General features: G+C 39.7%; 1 protein-coding gene across 1 annotated transcript in view; it reads right to left on the bottom strand.

Moving 5' to 3' along the window:
- Nucleotides 1-14,827, bottom strand: part of PKHD1 (PKHD1 ciliary IPT domain containing fibrocystin/polyductin) — a 386,375-nt gene that overhangs the window by 268,285 nt on the left and 103,263 nt on the right. The window contains exon 36 of the mRNA XM_081141333.1: nucleotides 1,859-2,015. Coding sequence (XP_080997459.1) covers nucleotides 1,859-2,015 — 157 coding nt within the window. The remainder of the gene's footprint in view (nucleotides 1-1,858; nucleotides 2,016-14,827) is intronic.

Genomic DNA, 14,827 nt, shown 5'->3' on the forward strand with positions numbered 1-14,827 from the left:
GTATTATTTTTCATTTTTTTCTGTATCTTACACAGATTTTGTAGGCCATTTAACAAGCATTCACAAGTCATCTGTTAAATTAAATTTGATCTGTGTGTCCTTTCCCTGTTCTCATTCTCTCTAGAAGCTATAACCCATATCTCTATAATAAAAATCTCAGAGTTGTATTCTAGGCAGCCCTGGTCCTTGCCAACACCTCCTGTATCTTATTTGTACAGAAACATGGGAATCAACATGTTTACCCTCATGTTCCTACCAATGGTTCTACTTCCTAAGAGAGAGAGAGGATCCCTCAGATAACAGAAGTCCCTTCTCCAAAGGATGAGGTTCTGCCGTTCCAAACCTGATTCACTTATTCCAAATAACATGGGAGTGAAATGCTGCCTGAACCAGGAATATTAAGGAAAATCATTCTTGGAAGGTGACAGGTTGGGGCAAGTATTTGGGTTGCTCAGATCTTGAAATCTCTGAGAGTGAGAAGCCAAGTTATCCTCCGCATATCCCTGCCTTTCTCTTACCCTTTACTGTTCCTCTGACATCTCTTCTCCACCTTCAGTTCTTGGGCCTATCAGCACCATTTCTTGATTGAACATTTACCTGGGACTGATGGGACACCCAGAGACTCAGTTAGGCTGAGTCTGGGGAGTTTTGGTAGGAAAACTTCTCCCAAACGGTATCAATACAAAGCAAGAACCCTTGAGTACCTGACGGGCATCTCATCTCCAGCAGATTTGACTCCAAACAGCATCTTCTCTCTGAGCTGAGGCTTTAAGTCTGTAATTTTCCTTTGTCATTGCTAGTGTGTAGACCACTGATGGCTGTCAATAAGCCAACACTCCCCATGACCACTGGTTACACACACACGCACACACATACACGCACACACACACACACCCCCCACAAAGATAAGCCAAGGGTCTAAGCTGACACACCATTTTTCCTAAAGGGTACTAATTAAGTGACTGGCCTGAAAACTTCTCTTTGCTACTAAAATAAAAGGAAACAGCTTCCAGATTGGATCAGAATATAATATTATATCCCTTCAAAATAATATATTTTTTCTCATGTAGCCGTGCTCTTGCTTTAACAAGAACAAATCCTCCTGTGTCTGTTAAATATATTTCTAGTGGAAAATAGTGTTTTAGGGAAGAGTTTATAGATATCTATAACTAATCACATCTCCCAAGTAATTTTTATTCACCAAGGAACAGTCACTTTGAGAACCATTTGTTATTAGCAGCCAATGAAACAGGCAATACTTTTTATTCTCATTCAACAGATAAGTAAACAAAGAGGTGAAATCACTGGCTTAGTCACTTGGTGATGTGGCAAAGGAATTGAAATTTGAATTCTTAGACTGTTCCAACTTCCCAGACCCTAGAGCTATGTGGCTGGTTTTGCAATAAGGAAGCCTATTTATATGAATTTCCATGGGACCAGGAAGTCAAAACCACAACAGGGTAAAAGCAGGAAAACATCGCTTTCTTGGCAGGGGATTTCAAAGGCAGCCGCGTTAACCGATTTCAGAGCGTTTGGCTATCTTGTGGGGGCTGCCCCGAACAAGCATGACTACAAAGTGCTTGGATAAAAAAAGCATATTTTTTGAGAACACTGGTAACTTCCTTGCATTTAAAAAATTAAAATAATCAAGCTCTGTGCTTTTAAGAGTCAAAAGAAAGGGCGTGCATTTTGAATCCTATGATCACTTCTCCCTTTCGTAGTAAAATCTCAATTTGGTCTAAGAATAAATTGTCAGTGAGTTCTAGAATTTATCCAAAAAATTACCCTCCCTCCTTTCCCCTAAAAGTGATGGGATTATATACACTCATGTCATCACCGATCGCCAGACTCCACACACCTTTAACGTGCAGTAGGTTGAGGATGCTTGTATTGGTGTCTAGCAGGAGCAGGTGGCCGTCCTCCACTGTGACGTTGTCGCCATCTCGTGGCACTCTCTCAGGAAACCAGCTGTAAGCCCTTGACCACCTCCGGCAGAAACGAAAGGAAACGTTGCCCTGAAAAAGAGAGTTTTGTTGTTTTGTTTTATTTTACAGCAGGATAGTATGGGTGATCGATCAATCAAAATAGAAACTCCTTAAACTAAAATGAATTTAAATATAATTTTAAATGTCTCAATAAAATTAGCCACCCTCTCTTCCTCATACAACTAATTCAAAAGGGGAAAAATAGGGAAGGGACTGTTATACTTGAAAGTGCCTCTGTACCCTGCCTCTGGAATTCTCCAGTGACAGGCTTGTAATATTGTAATATTTCCTTTCCTTTTTTTCCCAGCACAAGCCCCCTTCTACCTAACTGATGGGGTAGATTCCATTTTTTATTTTTACAGACATGTACTGAGTCTTGGACAAAAAGTCACAAATAGCCTGAAATAGAGAGAATTAAAATGTTCTGCATGATGGGTGGCATTTTGCTTTATGGAATTGGTATCATTTTTCACCGGCCGTGCTGCCAAGTGTCTCTTTCTTATAGGAAATTCTTTTTTCTAAGTGCCCAGCTCTGTCCTCCCATACTCTACCTGTTTTGATATCACTATATTGCTGCTTTCCCTCTGTGCCTGGTGCATCGGTGCTGAAAAGGCCCAGGCACAGGTGAAAGGCCAACTGACCTCAGATAATACCTGGAGCCTTTGAGTGAAGGGCAGGGAGCGGACAGAGAGGAGCCCAGAGGAGGGGCGCCCCCTCCCCACCCACCCGGCCTTCAGGCTCCTCTCAGAACTTTGGGCTTTCCTATTTATGGTTACACTGAAGTCATGTATTTTTCCAAAGAAGAACGTTAAAGTCACAGACAGCAGTGTTTGGCTCATGCGAGAGGCCAAGGATATGTCTAACTGTCTTGTGCAGTTTGGACCCATAATGATGATAAATATAATGAAATTAGAGGAGAGAGGTGATTCCCTCAAGGTAATACACACAGCATGTGCAGTCTTTCTCCCCACACAGATTCCAACCAAATGTGAAGCCCGAGTTCCTATAAAATAGCTGCCTAGAAGGTCCTCTCATGAGGTGTTAGAGGCAGATGGGAGAAGATCATTAAGAAGGGAAGGCATGTTTATAATACCAATAACTACACCTACACAGCAAATAGTGCCCTGGAGTATTTCTGAAAGAGAAAAATGGAAAAATGTGTTGCCAGGAGAGCCAGTAGCTTTTCCAGGAGTGTGTACTAACACCCAGCTCAATAGTCACAGGTTGTATACTCAACCCAGTCCCCAACAAGGCTTTGGAATAAGGAAAAGCTGGATCTTTTCATGTTTTACACCTACGAGGGAGGAAAATGTCAGTGAGTGGTCCTAACGTAAGAGAGAGAAACATGAGATGGAGTGATGACCAGCCCAGCACCACGAAGGAGAAACGTGCGGTGCTCACTGTGAGCGTCATGAGGAGCTGTGTGGACCATGTCCCCACGATGCCACCCATAGACTCAAAAAGGAGAGTTTTAGCTCTCTGCTGATTTTACACTGATGCCAGGTACAGGGAGGTAAAATTACAGCAAGTGTTCCTTAAAAGGCTCTATATTAGACATTCTTATCATCTTAATTCACTCCCATGGACCCCATAGAGGGTAAGGGAGGCAAATAGGTGGAAACTGGAGTGGAGCAGAGTGGTAAGTGCAAAAGAATGACCCAGATCGAGATGGTAAAGTTGCCTGCAGAGAAGGGTGGACCACAGCATGTGTAACGTCAGCCCCGAGTTCACCATAAAAGGACATTTGAAAAAGCTTGGATATCTATATAGTCAGAGACAGAAAGGATCCTGGAGAAATCGCATCCTTTCATTTCAAAGATGATGTTGACAGTGTCTCTCAGGCCAGAGCGGTTTAAGGGGCAGGCTTCCTCCCTGCCACTGTGATGGTCAATGCTATGTTCCTAACCCCCTAAAAAGTGTTGGGCACATAATAGGTGCATAATAAAAATCAACAATGTAATTTCTTAAATGAGTCATTTACCTGCTAATCCCATGCACACATTTATAGATATCACACAAAATGACATATGTCTAAGCACCTTCATGATACAATAGATAGACAAATAAGTGATAAGGCCTATAATACTTAAAAATGCTATATCCCCTAGGTCTCCTTATCTATTGGACTTAGCCCACATCTTTTCACATTTCTTTCTGTGTTTTTAAATTCTACTTAAATTAACACCAAATTATGATGAGTGTGTCTAAATTAAAACCCAAGACTCAGATTCAGTTTCCCTATGAAATCTCCTACCAATTATTTTTTCACCTTGACTTTCTCTATTCAGTGTGGTAGATTCCAAAAAAATATAAATGTTAAGCATTAAATTCCAAGAGACTTAAGCTTTCCTGTGCCCAGACTTCTTAGTATAATAAAGGTTTCTTGAAATGTATACATTTTTATTGATGATTCATGCTTTAGGACATGATTGACTAAATAATAAAAGTCCTAGAAAATTTATGCATCCTCAACTATTTAACAGCTCCGTGGGAAAGTAGAAGAGCAACTTTTCTCCAAGATTGCAAGTTGTCAGTGAATCCATAATACATGTATGTGCCATAAGAATTTTAGCTCTGCTACATTTTTAGTTGACACACTGATAGTATCATTGCCTACATAGAGCAATGCCCCATGAGACAGTGGGGATGGCTCACTTCCAACATCTTTACCCTCTAACCCCTACCACTTTGACCCAATCAAGCAAAAATGAATGCCGACAGCACTGGCAAAAGACATCAATATATTTGAAAGCCTCTCAGTTGATACCAATATGATGTTTTTGGTGAAAGCCACACTCTGTGTCGTCAACCCAGCTCACAGGCCAATGTAGGTTTCACTTCCACCAAATATTCTTTAAGCTCTTTCCACTCTAATTCTCAAGGCGCTCAGCCTTTAGCTTTAGTTTTCTTATTTGAGATAAATGAATCACTCACTACCATTCTGCAGATGAAGAAAATTATTTCCCCACGGGCATATGGAGGTGGGTTTGGAAATAGAGATTTGAGAATTATCCAGACCATGCCCTCGTCTTTACCTCAGTATATGCAGCCCCAAATAAACCAAAAAAGAAAAAAGAAAAGAACACAAGCAAACACTTTCCTGCCTCAGCTAGGAGCTTATGCAATTTGTTTCCTTCTTACAGCATGTCAGCACTTCTCTGAACTTTAGGGAATGTGCAGTGTCTGCAGATCTCACATGTCACCTTAAATGCATTAGCAACACAACCAGAGTTATCTTGAAAGAAGTCATTGATCAGCAAGTTGCAACAACCAGGCAAAGCAAAGACCTTTTTGTGAGCACATGTGTCAAGCTGGTGTGGTGGAGGGGGTAGAATATGGGAATCTCTCTAGTCACAGTGTCTTCTGGATGACAAAGACAAGGAAGAACTGGTTTGACACCTCACCAGAAAGCCTTCTTCTTTGGTCTTGGAAATAGGAAAAAAACAGGTCCCTATAACCAAAATTCTCTGCTCTCCTTACCCTGCTCTGTTTTATGTTGTATCCTCAGCACATACAACAATGCCCAGTATGCAGTAAGTACCCCAAAAATATGTTCAAGTGAATGAATGGTAAGCTCTTACTTGGGCTCATAATCACTATGCCATAATTTAAAATACCATTTTAATAACTAAAATAATTTGATATGAACCTGAAAATTGTTCTTTTCAGTTTCCTCAGTGCTCTTTTACATAAAAATGTTTTTAAGTTTTATGAAATCAAACATATTTATCTTTTTTGTGACATCCTCTATTGTTCTATGCATAGGGCACCCCTTTTTCATTCTTATATAAACCTCACTTTTATATTCTTCTTGATTTGTAGGTTTTATATTTGTATGTTAATCCTCACCTAATTAAGAATTTATGTTGGTGGAAAGTTTTCCATTTTTGTTTTTAGCTTTTGCTTTTCTTCTACAAATAGTTAACTGTCTTCACACCATTTATTAGATAACCTTTGCTCTCCCAACTAATAGTCTTGGCTATTTTAATAATAGTATTACAATGTTGAGTGATGTTAAAGTTGTTGGCCAATTAAAATCTCAAACCTTTTACTTCTGAACTAATATAAAGGCATCTCTCTCTCAGATACATGTGACCTTAACCTTGTTCTTAAGGTGCTCATATTATCATTGAGAAAAAGACAAATATCCAGATAATTAATGTAAAGTGTGATGAATTTAATAATTAAAGGCATAACCAAAGTGCTATGGGAGTTCGGAAGTTTGGATGGCGGACCCTGGTAGAGACTGCCTTACAGGTGAAATACAATGCATTAATCACCTTGTCTTTTTAAATCTGGACACTACAGATAAATTAACACAGGCTGAGATTATTTTAACTGATTATAAAACCAAAAAAAAAAAAAAAATGCTTATTGTAGAAAAGTCAAACATCTACAAATCCAAGATTACAAATAGAGCCCCTGACCTATAATCTAATAACTCCTTAGGGAACAAAAAGGAAATTCAATTAGTTTGGAATAATTTGTTCCTACTGAGCTCATGCTGGCTCTAAGTGATCACTTTCTTTTTTCGGTGCTTATAAACCCTTCACGATCATGAGATAATGTGAGAAGGTCCTTCCATATCGCCCAGCATGATGACTACTCAAAGAAATGTCAACAATGCCTTTTGCAAGAGACTTGTGCCCAATTCAAATTTACCCTTTGTCCCCATCAGAAAACTGGGCGATTCACTAGCTTATCTCTCAATTCTATATACATCTTATACTCTGTGATTTCTCAAAGAATATTTACATGAGCTCAGTGTCTCCTACATGGAAGCTATTTTAGCACTCTTGAGCTTTAGGAGACTACTACAGTCTGCAAACAGAACAAATTTACAGAGCCTTTCTTTATCTTCTCTCCCATTTGAGTCTTCAAATCTCTTCTAACAATTGTCTCTTCTGAATTATAAGCCTGTCTATTATTTCATCTATTGGAGAAAATAATAATGATTATGGCAGTTAGACATTTTACTTATGGCATCACTAGTACTCAGAACTGAAAATCATACCTATTACCCTCTCCACTTTCAAATTTAAATGTGTTTTTTTAAATATGAATAATAATGGCGAACATTTTTGAGTGCACCGAACTCAAAGTGAGGTATTATCTCACTTAACAATCACAAACTCTTTTCTTGCCTGGAACTAGGGAGTAAATGGGTCTCTGAATTCAACAAGTATTTATTGAGGAACCACTACCCACTAGGCATTGGTCTAGGCACAAAACAAAACAAATCCTTGACCCCATGGAGCTTATATTTTAGAGAGGTAACAGTTCAATACCTAAAACAAGCAATGTGCTCTTGAAAAAAACATAGCAGAGTGGATCACAAGTGCCAGGGTGAGAGGAGCTATTTGTATCGAGTGATCAGGGACTGCACTTCCAGTAAAGGACTGGAGCGGAGACTAGAGTGTGAGCCAGAGGCTGTCCTGGGAAGAGCCTGAGGATGAAGCCCGCTTGCTGTGTGTGCTGGGTCAGCGAAGAGACAGACATGGTGGCAGGCATGAAGAAAGGAACACTGCCCAACCCTGTAGCCTCCCTGCTGATGCAGTGGGACATTTGTTTTATCCCACTGCATAAAGGCCTCAAGTTCTTCATATGTCATAGAGAAAAGAATCATGTAAAATGTTCAATAGTATATATCAGGGTCAGCAAACTACAGCCTAAACCTGGCCCATCCAATGTTTTGATAAATAAAGTTTTATTGGAACATGGCTTTGTCCATTCATTTACATATTCTTTATAGCTGCTTTCAGTTTGTGACATAGACTCTATTGCCTGCAAAACCTAAAATATTTACTATCTGGATCTTTATAGGAAAAGTCTGCTGGCTCCTGATATATTCCAGTTCATACTATCAGTAAGAATTGATATTGTCCAATTACCTATAATTTGCTGAGCACACTACATCTACACTCCGTCAACACTGAAATATGTTCAAAATGAAACTTTCTGAAAATAGATCATTCTAATGCAGCTAGATTGAGGACTGGCAAGCAAAAACATCTTAGCAAAGGATACACATTGAAATACTGGAAACTGGTTCAATTCTCCTCATTTTCCAGTGAACAATAAAGCAGGTCTCTGAAGGCTACATAAAGACAAGTGGAGGGGTGTGTGTGTGTGTGTGTGTGTGTGTGTGTGTGTGTGTGCGCGCGCCACACAGGGGGGCGAGCACACGTACGCACAGAGCCAAACCAGAAGATTGACAGATACATGCTAGCCTTTTCCACAGAGCTGACAGACTGCCATTTAACCAGCGAGCACAGAGCATGTGTTTCTGCTCCCAGTCCCTAGTAAGAGACAAGGTTAACATTTTAAGTGATGGATACAGCGTGTTATTTCCCCATGCAGTGGCCCCGCGACTGCGCCGCCTTTGAGGACACTTAATTTTAGTGATTGACTACACGGGAGCGCACTCCCCCTGCCATGAACCTTTGACAGCGCCTCAGTTCCATACACTAGGGGAACCTTTTCCCTCTTTCTCTTTTCCCCTCCTCTTTATACCCAAAGAGAGGCACAGAGAATATGCGGTTGCACAGAGAAGGCGGCAGCCCAGGGAATGAAAACCAGTTTACAAGCATCAGTGTATTTTACAATAGAAGTATTCACTGCCATCTGCTCTAGTGACTTTTAATATTTGGGCCACCACCTTCATACAATAGAAATAATGATCTCCTCGAGGGCAAAAAAAAAGATTTGTTTTTTTTTACAAAAACAAACAAAGGTTTATTACATTTAGCTCCCAGGCTAAAGAAGCATCAAGCTACTTTGTAGTGAACTATCAATTAGGAAAGGGGGTAGGTCTCTGATTAACCCCAACAAATCAGGTTCCCCTTAGTGGTTCCCTCGCCCTTTCTCCTTTCCCTGCCTGTTTGAAGGAATTGTGCCCACAGCTCACAGAGGCAGGAAGCTGACCAGACACTTTTCTGGGTTGGAGGTGAATCCACACCAATTCCTCACATTTGCATCCAAACCAAACAAAACCAACTTTTCTCCCAGTCTTTGCGTTGGCATCAGCCATGCTTCAGTTTTGAGAAATACTAAATATAGAGATGGGTATTCTACCAAGAGTATAGATCCCCTCATGGGTGAGCTCCCCAGGGGCCACCCCAAACCTGAACCCCTAAAACTAACAGCCTAATTAAAGCCTCTAGGAACAGAACTGACTCAGAGTGTGTCCATTCCTTGGTTCTCCACGAAAGCCCAGGACTAAGTAAAATATGTAGAATCCAGGAAGGCATGGACAGATCATGGCAATGCCAACAGAACCCTGACTTTCACAAAGGCTGTGTCTAGAGACCTTCACAAATCCCCAAATGTAAGCATACTACTGGTATTAAGCATAATTCTGAGATACCCCCAGGACCCCTGCCACCTGGTGTTCACGCCCTGCACAATCCCCTTCCCTTTAGTGGGAGCAGAGCCAGTGAACAGCATGGGAAACCACTCCATTACTAGGTTACATTATAGTATGGCAATGGTGAAGGAATTTTGCAGGTGTAATTAAGGTCAGAAATCAGTTGACTTTGGGTTAACCAACAGGAAGATGGACTTCGCCTATTCAGATGAGCCTTTAAAGGAGAGATACTACCACTGACCTTCAAAGGAGCAAACTGCCATATCATGTGGACAACCAGGTGTCTAGGACCCAAGAGCAGCCTCTAGGAGCTAAAAATGGTCCCCAATCAACAGTCAACAAGAAAATGAGGATCTCAGTTCTAGAGCTAAAAGGAACTGGCTTCTAAATGAGCTTTAAAGAAGATCTTGAACTCAAAATAGCTATCAAAGCCCTGGCCAGTGTGGCTCAGTAGGTTGGGCGTCATCTGGTGCATCACAAGGTTGCTGGTTCGATTCCCCTCAGGGCACATGCCTGGGTTTTGGGCTTGATCCCCAGTAGGGAGCGTGCAGGAGGCAACCAATCGATACTCTGCTCCACATTGATGTTTCTCTTTCTCTCTCCCTTCCTCTCTCTCTAAAAATCAATAAAAATATATGTATTTTTAAATGTAGCCATCAAGGTATCAACCATGTGAGATCTTGACCAAGGAACCCAGCTACTTTATACCCTGACTTTTGACCCATAGAAACTGTGAGATAATGAACATTGTTTTAAGTCACTAAGATTGGGATTACTTGTTATGCAGCAGTAGAAAATAAATATGACACCATAATGGACTTCTTTGGGGAGTAATTTTTATAGTGAATATTTTTTTCTCTCCCTTCATTGAAATTACTGCTCAAAAGGAGAGAAAACAACAAGCTGGGAAGGGGCGATGCTGCACAGAAAGCCTGGGTGGTTCTCTCACTACAGAAGGGAATCCCCACCCACAGGTCATGCAGCATAGAATTTTTAAATTTGTGATGCCAAGAAGTTTAAATAAAGACCTGAAATATACCTTTAATTTGCTCAGGAAGAGCTAAGCCTCTTGAAGATAAACAGCAAATGTGATAGGACTGCTATGTCTTCACAACCTCTCTCTATTTAGGCTGAAGAAATGCAAAGCCTTCCTGGTCCCTAGCACAGCCACGACATGTGTCCTTTGGGAGCTACTAAGAACTTTTCAAAGCCCACATTCTGACTCCACTTCTGAGAATGGTTATTTAAATATAATTGGTTTTAATAGCACTGCTCTTTTGCTTGCATTGCTTCTGGAGGAGAAAAGGAGATCTAGCTTTTTATTCCCTCACGCAAACAAAGGGCAATGCTACTGTGTAAAAATACCAGAAAATTCACCCTGTGCCCAGCACCTCCACTGGCCTTAACGAAATAACTCTTCCCTCACTTCTTAAGTTTCAGAGTAGAGATCGATATACTTTTTAAATCTTCTGATATCAAAGCAGCAGCATGTTTTATCAGGAAACATTCACACAGGTATTTGGTGATGCCATAGGTTATTTGTTTTAAGGCTAACATCACAAAATTAGCATTCCTATGTGAGGAATGAGAGAACCCGGGGAGATTAAATGATGTGTTTCAGAGCTGAGAGGAAATCTCAAGAATCATAATTTGGGGGACTCGCCTGTCCACTGCAGTGAGGAGCCCTTCTCGTATACACAGGCTGTGCTGATTAAAGTCACCACCATCATCTCTGTGAACATCCACTGGGTGCTCACCATGGGCCAGGCATTGTGGTACCCAGCCCTGCACCATGAATGCATAATTGAGTTTCTAAGCTCTTAGAGCCCAGTTTCAAAGGCATTGTTCCCTTTACTCTGAATGCATCTGCCACACATTGTCCTTTTTCTGCCAAACCCCGTTTATAGGTTCCAGATGCAATGAATCATCTACTGACTTGAGTGACATTAGAGGTAAACACCAAGGTTAAAATGTAGAGATAATTGAATAACACCAACTACCAGTAACAGCAGTCCAGGCAAAGGAGGAAATAGGCCCAGAGATTTCAGATAGGGCAGTCTGATGGAAACCCTCCACTCTCAGGATCAAAACCACATGCCATTTTCACATGATGGAAAATATATGTTCTATTTTTCCAAATTTACATATGCCTGTTAGTATGGGTAGGAGTGACAAGCAGGTGTTGATATAATTTAAATATCCCCATGATTTAAAAAAATCCAAAAATCAACTGCCATTTATTTAGTATATCAAAGCAGTATGCTTTAAGCTGTTTTTAAAATATGTATATATCTAATTTATTGTTTTGACTGCTGATAAATAAGATTTATGGAAAATATGCATTTTCCTTTTTAGTAAACTCTTCTTCAGAGAAAACCTCATAAAGCAAAAATTTTCCAAAGCCCTTCCAAAAATTCATAAAGCTCAATATAATTTCCAGATACCAGAACGTACTTTAATCATCTGCTTTGTGGTCACCTGGAATCCATTGTATAAAATACACATAATGTATAAACATATGTATATAACATATACACATAGTTTATACAAACACTTGAAAAACTGTCCTTATTATGTGTCTTTAAAGGCAGAAAACTCCGAACCCTTGGTGAATGCTAAACAATCCACAGGCATAGTTATCACCCAGGAGGCCCAGGTTTGGAAATTTAAAAGCCGGAAAGACTCCTATGTAACAAGCCTTAAAGCAACAGTAATCAACTATGCAGGAACTCAAGACTGGATTAATTCAATAGGTAATATCGGAGATTTATCAGAGGACACAACACCTCTCAGAACACAAGCAAAATGCCTTCCTGCAGAATTCTCCCAACGTTGGGGAATTATTCCTTTTCTGGAAATCAGTTCCTCAACTTGCTAAGAATTAATTCTTCATGTGGCTCTGTTTTGCCTTAAAAAAATAGAAACTTATTTTCTCATTTTCCCACTGAGAAGAAGTATAATTCCCAACAAGTCCCCTTATTCACTAGGGTCTAATGAAAGCTTAGATACCTGTTCCAATATCTCACTTCAAAGGTGTGAATTTCAGTAGCTACTACAAGATTATTCGACATTCATTCTGGTGGGTGTGAGCCACATCAGTAGATCTCATGAAAAACTCTCCAGCTTATGGCACAGCTTTCTATCACCCCCAATTCTTACTAGGCATCTTTCGGGCATCCCCTTCTCTAGATGAAGTTTCCCTTGTCTGGAAAGTTTTTGGTTTTGTTTTAAAAAATTGAGAGAAAAAAGCACTTTGTCTATCAATCACATGAAGCAAAAACAACTTTTTTCTTGCTCACTCCTCCTTCCCATTATACTCAACTAATTGGAGTGGAATCTAGTTTTCAATCTGCAAGTCTTTAAGTTTCTCATGTGGGAAGACCAAAACAAACCTAAACTTTATTTCCTTTAAAACATTTTTTAAAAATCTTTTAAATATACTGAGAACATTTAAAGACGATGTAGTGGGCATACACAATCAACCCCTTTCCTGGTTCTGTAAGCAACCTAGATGGTAAGAAGGCACTCAGAGAAGGGTTAGAGGTTAGGAGGCAAAACAGGAAATAAATGAAACTTAATTACATCCTGCAGAATTAGTAAGAGATTTGGATTTTAAAGGTAGAACTTAGGCAAACATAATTTATGTAAAAAATATTTCTTTGCTTTTATATAAAGAAAATCTTTATGACATTGGATTTGGCAATGATTTCTTGGATGTGAAACTAAAACAGAGCAACAAAAGAAAAAATAGGTAAAGTGGACTTCATCAAATTATAAACTTTTGTGTATCAAAAGACACTATCAATAGAGGGAAAGGGTAACACATAGAATGAAAGAAAATATTTGCAAATCATATATCTGATAAGGGGTTAATATCCAGACTATATAAAGAACTTCTATAATTCAACAACAACAACAGCAAACCCTATTAAAAAATGAGCAGAGGACTAGAATACATAGACATTTCCCCAAAGAAAGTATACAAATGGCTAACAGACTTATGAAAAGATATTCAATGTCACTATTAGGAAAATTAAAATCAAAACCACAATGAGATACAACTTCACACCTATTAAGATGGCTATTACTTTTTTGTTTACGTTTTTAAAAAGACAGAAAATAACAAGTTTTGGTGAAAATGTGGAGAAATTGGAACACTTGTGCATTGCTGGTAGGAATGCGAAATGGTGCAGCCACCTTAGAAGCGATATAGCAGCTCCTCAAAATTTAAACATACAATTACCGTATGATTCAACCATTCCACTTCTGGGTATATGCCCCAAGAAATTGAAAGCAGCACCCTGGCTGGTGTGGCTCAGTTAGTTGGGAGTTGTCCCCTGTGCTGAAAGGTTGGTGATTCGATTCAGGTCAGTGCACGTGCCCAGGTTGCGGGCTCTATCCTGGTCAGGAGGCAGCTGATTGATGTTCCACTCTCACGCTGATGTTTCTCTCTCTCTCTCCCTCTCCCTTCCTCTTTCTCTACAAATCAGTAAAAAATCTTTTTAAAAATTGAAAGCAGAGACTGGAAAAGATGTTTGTACTCCCATGTTCATAGCAGCATTATGGACAATAGCCAAAAGGCAGAAGTCGCTCAAGCATCCATCACAGATGAGTGGATAAAATGTGGTATATCCATGCAATGAAGTATTGTTCAGCCTTAAAAGGGAAGGAAATTCTGACATTTGCTACAACATGGATGAACCCCAAAGACATTATGCTAAGAGATATTAGTCAGTAACAAAAAGACAAATAGTATATAATTCCACTTAGATGAAGTACCTATGTAGTCAAATTCATAGAAACAGAAAGAATGGTGATTGCCAGGGGCTGGGGGCAGAAGAATGGGGAGGTGTTATTTAATAGGTATAAAGTTTCAGTTTGAGAATATGAAAATGTTCTAAAGATTAGGCAGCGGTCATGGTTGCACAATGTAAATGTATTTAATGCCACTAAACTGTACAATTAACCATAGTTAAAATGGCAAATTTTATGTCATGCATATTTTCCCACAATTTAAAAACTGGAAAACAGAAGATGTTTCTTTGTTTTTACTTAAGTCACTAACCTTCTTGGGATCCCTAATTCTCTAAATTAAACCAGCAGATTAAAAATTAAACTTACCCATTTGGTTCAGTGCTTCTCTGGAGCCTCATTTGGAATTGAGGCATTTTACAGCATCCAGTCTCCTCATTTTTCAGGTAAGAGTACTGGAGCCCAGAGAGGTTAAGTGGATTTTTCAAGGTCCTATGACCAGATAAAGAAAGGAAAACCAAAAAAGAAGACAATCTTCTTCTTATATGCTCACCTTGTTATTCTGTGGAGTGTGGGTTTGTACACTTGGAGTGTGTGTGTGTGTGTGTGTGTGTGTGTGTGTGTGTGTGTGTGTGTGTGTGTGTGTGTGTTTGTGTGTCCACAGCTCACTGTGCTCTGGTCTCTGTTCACCTCTCTACTCTACTCATCTACTCCTCAAGTGATA

The sequence above is a fragment of the Miniopterus schreibersii genome (genome assembly GCF_964146895.1).
Source record: "Miniopterus schreibersii genome assembly, chromosome: 6".
In the NCBI taxonomy this organism is placed as follows: domain Eukaryota; kingdom Metazoa; phylum Chordata; class Mammalia; order Chiroptera; family Miniopteridae; genus Miniopterus; species Miniopterus schreibersii.